Here is a 9588-nt window from a genome sequence, read left to right as displayed (position 1 = left end):
CACACAGTTTACTTTTAAAAATTAAAATTAAATTGTTTATATATATATATAATCTTCTGTAATTTGCTTTTTCAACAGAAAACAGATTGTGGGCTTCTTTCCATGTCATTATACATAGCTGTACCTCCTTCCTTGTGTGGTGCTCCAGTGGGTACAACAGAATACATTTAACCAGTTTTCTACTGATAGGAAACGTTGCCAGTTTTTAAGAATTACAAATCATGACCATGGAATATTACATTAGTGGGCCACAGCACCATCCAGTCTGCCTCTCCCCTCCCCTTGCAGTTGTAGGAGTTCCTTCTACCCGTGTCTGATCGTCATTCAATCTTTGGTCTAATAGTTCCAGGGGCCATTACAGTCAGTACCAGCGTCTGCCAGTCACAATGCAATGTGCAACTCTAAAATCCCGCTGAACATAATTTGTGCTCCTGGAGTGATTCAGAGTCTTGCAGCGCTGCAGGCTCATTATTAAATGGCCATTGTTCTGTAGAAATCAGGCAGTGCTGGTTATTAGAGGCTTAGACCGAGAGAACATTAAAATCAGTCACCAGCATCTGTACACCTGAAAAACACTGCTGCTATTTCACTCTTTCTTTTTTTTCTTTCTTTCTTTCTTTCTTCCATTCTTTCTTTCTTTCTTTCTTTCTTTCTTTCTTTCTTTCTTTCTTTCTTTCTTTCTTTCTTTCTTTCTTTCTTTCTTTCTTTCTTTCCTTCTTTCTTTCTTTCCTTCTTTCTCCCTTTTTATTATTATTGTTTGGCTGCAACAGGTCTTAGTTGAGGCATGCAGGATTTTACCTTGTGGTGCATGGGCTTCTCTCTAGTTGTGGCATGCAGGTTTTCTCTCTCTAGTTGTGGCACGCGGGCTCCAGAGCATGTGGGCTCTGTAGTTTGCGGTATGCAGGTTCTCTCATTGAGGTGTGTGAGCTCAGTAGTTGTGGCACATGGGCTTAGTTGCCTGGTGGCATGTGGGATCTTAGTTCTCCGAACAGGGATTGAACCCAAATCTCCTGCATTGGAAGGCAGATTCTTTACCACTGGACCACCAGGGAAGTCCCTCTTTCTTTCTTTCTTTCTCTTCCTTCCTTCCTTCCTTCCTTCCTTCCTTCCTTCCTTCCTTCCTTTCTTTCTTTCTTTCTTTCTTTCTTTCTTTCTTTCTTTCTTTCTTTCTTTCTTTCTTTCTTTCTGTCTTTCTTTCTTTCCCTCTCTCTCTCTTTCTTTCTTTCTTCCTTCCTTCCTTCCTTTCTTTCTTTCTTTCTCTCTCTCTTTCTTTCTTTCTTTCTTTCTTTCTTTCTTTCTTTCTTTCTTTCTTTCTTTCTTTCTTTCTTTCTTTCTTTCTTTCTTTCTTTCTCTCTCTCTCTTTCCCTCCCTCCCTCCCTCTTTCCCATCCTTTCTTTCTTTTTTTCTTTCTTTTTAAATATGAGAATAAAGGACCTTAGTATCTGAGATTAACAAACTTGAAAAATCCTGCATATCATCCCTTATGTCATTCATAACTCAACAGCCATTTCCTGAGTGCCTGCTCCATGCAGGTTCTCATCAGACACCAGGCTTCCATGCACATCACACATGGTTATACCCCAGGTGCTCACAGTACAGACACTGACGCTTGAAAAGGCTGTGTGTTCTTTGGTAGGTAATGGATGTTTGCTAATATTAAAAAAAAAAAAGGAAGAAAAAAACATAAGGCAAAGATGAAGATGGAGAAAGAGGAGGAGAAGTGGGTGGCGGAGGAGAGAACGCCCTTCTGCACCCTGTGTTAAAAATGATTCAAGAAGAAAATTTAGGGGATGCAAACAAATTTTATTTAACACTTTATGAAGCAGGTGGTCTCTGTTCTCAAGGGTCCAGAGCACTGGAAAATGGGGCGGAAGTCAGGAAACTTTTATAGGATAAAGAATAAGTAACAAGGAAGAGAAAAGGAGAAAATGAATAAGGAACAAGGAAATAAATATAGAGCCCAGAGCTGGCTTGGCGTGTGGGGATTGGCTGACTGGACAGACTGCATTTCTAGTCACGTAGAGCCTTTATAGGGACATGACAGTTGGCTGAGTTGTGTTTGCTGATGTGGCATCTGGGCAGGAGCTGCTCCGTCCTGGGCCCAGAAAGGTATTTCAACACCTGTATACCCAGAGCAGTGGTTTCACATTTTAGTGGGGATCAGAAACCCTGGGGTGCTTGTATTCAAGCCCCAGCACCTTTTGGCTAAATTATTAGGAAAGAAGGAAGAAAGGATGGATGTGAGGGAGGAAGGAGGGAAGGAGGAAAGAGGAAGAAAGAGAGAGAGAGGAAAGAAGGAAGAAAGGAAGAAAGAAAGAAAATAAGACTTGAACAATCAGTCCTAGCAATTTCCCTTTTGTCCCCCATTTCCGCTGCCCCCCAAGCCCCCCAAGCCCCCCACTTTCACTCTCTGGCTCTAACTCTCAAGAGCTTCACAGCTGGGCCCTGAGCGCCCCCTTCCCCTCCCCAGTGGCTTCCAGGGGCAATGAGGGGCCACATCTGCCGAAATGTAGTCTCTCTGCTACTCCTAGCCTGCTTTGCTTACTGGACCTCGCGTGTAACGTTTCATTTTATCAAGAGTCCCACTGCCCAAGAGCAAAGCAATACAAACCGAGTCTAACAGCTGTTGGCCTGGAGGATGGAGTCAGGCGCCTAGCCTGGCTTCTGAGACAGGTCTTTCTGTCATCTGCCCACCATCTCCTTCCCCATTCCCTCCAGCTTCTCCTCAGGGGGATCCTCCTCTCTTTGGATCTCCTCTGGGTCTTCACCAAACACCTGCCACCATCCTGCTTTTCCTTGTGACAAGTGCATCTGGGTCCCTGAGCCCTCAGCTCAAGTCCCCACCCTGATTCCACCTCCACCCACGCTGGGACCTGCCTCCCGAGAATGGAGCGGTTCCTTCCTGTGGGTGTTGAAACAAAAACAAAACCAGGCCGTGCGGCCTGAGGACGAGGGGCTTGGACTCAGAATTCAGAGCACCTGGGGTGAGCAGACTCCGGGGCTTTGTGAGCCTTTGTTTCCTTACCTGTAATTATTCCCATTCTGCAGGGTTACTGTGAGGACTGAATGAGATAGTGTTTGTCGAGCGTTTAGAACAGCACTTTGTGCTTAGTAAGCACATAAATGTTAGTTGGTATGTGCTTATTTTCTTTATAAGTATGATTAGGATCCCATCTCCTCTCATCTCTTTTTTTTTTTCTGAGAGCTCTCCATTTATTTATTTATTTATTTATTTATTTATTTATTTATTTATTTATTTATTTATTTATTTATTTATTTATGGCTGCGTTGGGTCTTTGTTGCTGCGCGTGGGCTGTGGCCTACGCTTCATTGCAGTGCACAGGCTTCTCATTGCGGTGGCTTCTCTTGTTGCGGAGCACGGGCTCTAGGCACGTGGGCTTCAGTAGTTGTGGCGCAAGGGCTCAGTAGTTGTGGCACATGGGCTCAGTAGTTGTGGCACACGGGCTTAGTTGCTCCGCGGCATGTGGGATCTTCCCGGACCAGGGCTCGAACCCGTGTCCCCTGCATCGGCAGGCGGATTCTTAACCACTGCGCCACCAGGGAAGTCCCTCCTCTCATCTCTTTAAGGACACACATCCAGCAATTCTTCCCCACATCCTGCTTCACCAGTCTGACTCTATAAGATCACTTCCATACGCAAATAGGTCGTTGTTACTCCCATCTTAAAAAACAAACCCAAACAAATTAAAAGGCACCACCCCACCCTTCCCATTTGTAGCAAAGCTCCCTGAGGGTGTTCTCTCTACTCCCATCTAGATTCTCCTCCTTTACTTCTTTCCTGAACTCACTCGAATCAGGCTTTTGCTTCCCCTGCTTCACTGAACCGGCTCTTGCTGCCAAGACCACTATGACCTCTGCATTGCCAGTGCAGCGGCCACTGAGAAGTGTCACCCAGCTGTGACACAGCTCTCCCCTCCTCTGTGAACCACTTTTTGGCTTGGATTCTGGGCACCACACTCTCCTGATTTTGCTTTTTCCTCAGTTCAGTCTCCCTTGCCGGCTTCTCCTTAGTTTTCTGGCCTCCTAGACACTGGGATGCCCTGGGACTCAGCCTTTGGCCCTTTTGCCTTTTCCATCTACACTGACTAGTGATCTCATTTGTCATTTGAGATCATCGACCTGCCCACACTCCTAAATTTACATCTCCAGCCTGGACTTTTCTCCTGAATTCCTGACTCAAACAATTATCTGCCCACCTGGTACCTCCCCTTGGATTCTAGCAGGCATCACAAACTTAACATGTCCAGAACCGAACTCCTGATCCCGCCCCGACTCCCAGCCAGCGCTCCGCACTGTCTTCCCTGTCGGGTAAGGACAACTCCATCCTTCCATGTCAGGGTGAAAATTTTGGGGTCATGACTGACCATTCTTTCATCGCAAACCTGGTTGCTTGTTCCTTAAAAAAATACATGCAGAATCTGCCCACTTCTCACCACTACCGCTGTTCTCATTCTGGTCCAGGTCACTATCGTCTCTCCTACACATGCAGATTTCTGTAGTCTCCTAACTGGTGCTATAGCTCGGGACGCTCCACAGTTAAAGGAGAAAGGTTAAATCAGATAGCACCACTCCTCTGTTTTAATCCCTCCAGTAGCTCCCCATGTTGTCCTGCGTATAATCTACAGTAGATAACAAAGGCCCTGCGCAACATGCCTCCCTCCCAGCCCACTCCCTTGTGGCCTCATGAGTTCTTTGTCAGTCATGTCAAGCATGCTCCGACCTCAGGGCTTTGCACTGGCTGTGCCCTTCACCGGGAATACTCTCTGCCCACATATCGCATTGCTCTTTCACGTCTCCTTCAAGAATTTGCTCAGATGTGTGCTCCTCAGTGAGGTCTTCCTTAGCCACTTTATTTAAAAGGACACCCCCTCCCCCAACTGGCACTCTCTTTCCCTGTTTTACATTCCCCTCCTCCATCATACTAATAGTACCTAGCACCATCTAACTATACTTGTTTACTGTATTTTTTGTCAGTGTCTGAATTTTTGTCCCTTTTGTTCACTCTGGCACCTAGAACACTGCCTGGCACACAGTGGACACCCAATAAATATTTGTAGAATGACGAATGAATAAATGAATGAATGAGGAAATGGGTAAAACAGGCAGATTATTTTGAGGGTTGTGATCTTTTGATGATTTGGAGCCTCAGTTTGCTGGTTAAGAAGCTCAGTTGTATTTGTACACGTGGAAAAAAATCAGATTTGGAGGAAGGAGCTACAAGAACTAAACTCACAGGTGGCAAGTCTGTCCTAGACATGTGTTTACAATGAGCTGTACCTGGCCCAGATCCAACCCCTGGAGGAAGGAGTGCCCTTTCTGGCGCTTACATCTGTTTAGGAGCCCAACGAGTGCAGGAGGCTTCTGGATGCATGAAGAACTAGAGCAAAGAGAGCTGCTTATTCTCTAAAGACATTTATTGATGATTCATCTGTATTCATGGTTACTTTGGTCCAAAGAATAAGGAAATATCAGACGCTCTTTTCTTTGGATGATCCTGAAAAACTGCTACAACCTCTTACTTTCTGCCTCTGGGTGTTCTGTGTTCTGTGGAGGCCATTGCCTCTGCTTGTATTTGCTGCGAGAACTTCCTTCATTTCATCATTTCTCCCTTCAAATTACATGTCTTAAAGGTTACAGACTATTTTTCAATGGTTCTGTTTCAGTTGGCTCTTCCCTAAGGGACCTATCTCTTAAAGCAGCAGTTCCCAACATTTTTGGCACCAGGGATCGGTTTCGTGGAAGACAATTTTTCCATGGACGGGGTAGGGGGGGACGGTTCAGGCGGTAATGCAAGTGATGGGGAGCGATGGGGAGCGGCAGATGAAGCTTTGCTTGCTCACCGCCCCCCACCCCCACTCACCTCCTGCTGTGCAGCCTGGTTCCTAACAGGCCGCGGAGTGGTAGCGGTCTGCGGCCCAGGGGTTGGGGACCCCTGTCTTAAAGTCCTGGGGAAACTGTTTCAAATGTCATGGACACCCTGGCACCTTTCAGCTGAGATCTGGTAACATTCCTCATTGCTCAAATTCAATAAAATGGCAGAAAACCTTTTCCCATTGGAACTAGTCTAAAATTTTTCATACTGGTAAGCACTAATCCTTATTGACCTGAACACTTTAACGAACTCCATAGATGTCTTAGTCCTTTCGGGCTGTTATAACAAAAACCCATAGACTAGGTGGCTTGTAATCAACATACATTTATTTTTTATTGTTCTGGAGGCTGGAAGGTCCAAGAACAAGGTGCTGGCATGGTTGTGCTCTGGTGAGGGCCCTCCTCCTAGTTCATAGCCAGCTCTGTCTCCCTGTATCCTCATGTGGTGGAAGGGGTGAGGGATCTCTGTAAACCTCTTATATAAAAGCATTAATCACCTCCCAAACACCCCACCTCCTCATACCATCACATCTGGGGGTTAGGATTCAACATATGAATTTTGGGGGTGCACAAAAATTCAGACCAGAGCAATAGACATCATCCCATCTGGTTAGACTCAGAGAATATAGGGCCCCATTTTTAAAAATGACAACTATTTCATGGACCATAGGCCTTTCACCTCAATGTTTCACAGCTCTCTTCTCTCTATCCTGCAGTTCTGGGCTTCCAGGGCCAACATTTTATATGAGGAACAAATGAGCTTCATCTCGGCCTGTTCATTCATGGCCACTGTGCACCCTTCACTTTGCTTGAGCTTTTACTGACCTTTCCTCAAAATGTGGCCCTATGACAGAAGCCAGCTTTGGGTCAGGCTGAATGAGTTCCATATGGATTCATAGTTTTTGATATTCACAGAAGTCATGATTGCTGTTTTAGTGAGGTAGCACCTCTATCATATCACATACTTATCATTTCTTTTTTTGTGATGGGAATAATTAAAATCTAGTCTCTCAGCAAGCTTGATATTTATATGACAGTGTTTTGTCTATAATCACTATACTGTGCACTAGGTCTCTGGGACTTACTAATCTACTAGTTGCAAATTTGTACCATTACACAGCATCTCTCCTATTTCCCCACCCTCCAGTCACTGGTAACCACCATTCTACTCTCTGTTTTTATGAGTTCTGATTTTTTTAGATTCTGCATATAAGTGATATTATGTGATATTTGTCTTTCTCTGTCTGACTTATCTCACTTAGCATAATGTCTTCAAGCTCCATCCATGTTGTCACAAATGGCACCGTTTCCCTCTTTCTCATGGCTGAATAATATTATATATATATTATATATTATACATAACATGTTCTTTACCATTCATCTATTGATGGACACATGTGGCTTCTGGCTTATCTTTTAATGATTCGGCTAACAATGTCCAGTGGCATAAAGTAGGACTGTGTTCTGCAACCCTCTTTTGTATAAGTTAAATACGAGTGGTTTGAAGCTTACTTTGGTTAATTCAGATGCCTGTCCATTGGCCCTAGAAAATAGTTGAATGAGTTTCTCCCTCTACAATAACATCAGTGTCACAACCTGGAAGTGGCCCCTGGGTGACACATCCTGTGATCAGACCGCTAACAGAAAGTCTAGTCTTAGATCAACTATTTTACAATTAAAATAATTATTTTGTGGGTGTTCTCCAAATGTAGTGATTCTAAGTTTGATACTTCCATTCAACCAGCTAATTTTTTTTAAGTTATTTAAAGCAGTGGTATCCCAACTGTTTTAATTACATACCTCATTAGTGAAAAAATGTCAGCATGCTCTCCCAATCTGTATAGATTTATTTATAAATTCTATACACGTGCTATTATATTACTATGTTATCTATATTATAAAACATACATAAAATAGCAATTTAAAAAGATGGGATGGCTTCTTTTCCGTTCTCCTCGCTTCAGGCTGCTCACGGTTCCGGCCGCGCTCTCCGCGCCTCGTCGCCATGCCTCGCAAAATTGAGGAAATCAAGGACTTTCTGCTCACAGCCAGACGAAAGGACGCCAAATCGGTCAAGATCAAGAAAAATAAGGATAATGTGAAGTTTAAAGTTCGATGTAGCAGGTACCTTTACACCTTGGTCATCACAGACAAAGAGAAGGCAGAGAAGCTGAAGCAGTCCCTGCCCCCAGGTTTGGCAGTGAAGGAGCTGAAATGAATCAGGCACACCGATTTGAACTGTATTAAAATTTTGTTAATTCTCAAAAAAAAAAAAAAAAAAAAAGATGGGATGAAGATGAAATGTGACTTTTTTCTTATTTTATTCATTAATGGAACAATATTATGTTATGATGATGAATGTTCAGGCTGCTTTCTTTTAAAAATGTCTTGCTAATCCTGATGGCTTCATGTTTCCATTAGCTAATATGAAAGGCACAATAAAAACTCAAGGCAAGTCGCATCATTAACGGGAGTGGAGGTAAATCCATATTTTAAATAGCCTTTTTATTAATTTTAAATTTGGAGATTGACTCTTGGTCAGATATGATGAATCCCTGTTTTACCTCATAATGCAGCTCCTAAAAAGTTTGTCTATTCTAAGAATCAGAGCAGTGCAGGCTCTGCCATTTTTTTTTTGTTTCTTTGTTTTTTTAATAAATTTATTTATTTATTTATTTTTGGCTGCGTTGGGTCTTCGTTGCTGCGCGCGGGCTTTCTCTAGTTGCGGCGAGCGGGGGCTACTCTTCATTGCGGTGCGCGGGCTGCTCATTGCGGTGGCTTCTCTTGTTGCGGAGCACGGGCTCTAGGCGCACAGGCTTCAGTAGTTGTGGCACGTGGGCTCAGTAGTTGTGACTCGAGGGCTCTAGAGCGCAGGCTCAGTAGCTGTGGCGCACGGGCTTAGTTGCTCTGCGGCATGTGGGGTCTTCCCAGACCAGGGCTCGAACCCGTGTCCCCTGCATTGGCAGGCGGATTCTTAACCACTGTACCACCAGGGAAGTCCTGCCATTTTGTTTTTGTTGCTTGTGTTTGTTACTGACATTTCTTGAATGCTCTCCATTTTATGAAAGTTAGTTTAGTTGAAACTAGATGGTACATTCCATACAGCTGCTTAATTAAGCACATCTGAACTCCAACATGTGGCCATTTGGTGAAAGTGAACAAAAATGTGTCAACTCTCTACCTAGGGAACTTCCAATTTTTCCCAAAGACACCCTGAGAACCACAGGGTGGGGGGACCCAGCAGTCGATCTCTAGCAAGCTGACCAAGCAGGTGAGGTGTCTGTCTCAGTTGGAATCTTTAAGTGCTACTAAAGCTTGACTCCTTTCATATTGTTACATCTAAATATATTTCTAATATTTTCTTCCTGCATGCCAGTCTTACATGGCCTCTATAGTGCACAGACTCTGCAGAGAGATATCTGCTACTCACTCATCCTGGGAAGTTCACTGGGAAGCAGTGCTACTCATAAATGGATGTTTGAGAGCTGCTTCCCAAACTCCAGGCATTTACATCAGAGCTTCACGAGTTTGCCTAACCTATACATCATCTGTACTCTTACTTAATTAACATTGGTATCTGTATTAACTTACTTTGAAAACTTAAGTTTATTTAAAAAGGAAACATGTGTCACTGGCATGAATGGAAAAATGCCTATCACTTGCCCTTCATCCTGTCTCACAAACCCCAGTTCTTCT

The 9588-nt window shown here is 43.9% G+C and overlaps 1 protein-coding gene across 1 annotated transcript; it reads left to right on the top strand.

Moving 5' to 3' along the window:
• Window positions 1-7836: 7836 nt before the first annotated feature.
• Window positions 7837-8166, top strand: LOC137775080 (large ribosomal subunit protein eL38). Its single transcript, XM_068560725.1, has one exon. It carries the CDS (start codon window positions 7898-7900, stop codon window positions 8108-8110), a length of 213 nt encoding a protein of 70 aa, XP_068416826.1. The 5' UTR covers window positions 7837-7897; the 3' UTR covers window positions 8111-8166.
• The last annotated feature ends 1422 nt before the right edge of the window (window positions 8167-9588 follow it).

The sequence above is a fragment of the Eschrichtius robustus genome, chromosome 13 (genome assembly GCF_028021215.1).
Source record: "Eschrichtius robustus isolate mEscRob2 chromosome 13, mEscRob2.pri, whole genome shotgun sequence".
Taxonomy (NCBI): Eukaryota; Metazoa; Chordata; class Mammalia; order Artiodactyla; family Eschrichtiidae; genus Eschrichtius; species Eschrichtius robustus.
This window is presented reverse-complemented; position numbering and strand designations above follow the sequence as displayed.

Coding starts and splice junctions, on each gene's coding strand:
- LOC137775080 (XM_068560725.1), top strand. CDS start 7,898: ATGCCTCGCAAAATTGAGGAAATCAAGGACTTTCTGCTCACAGCCAGA.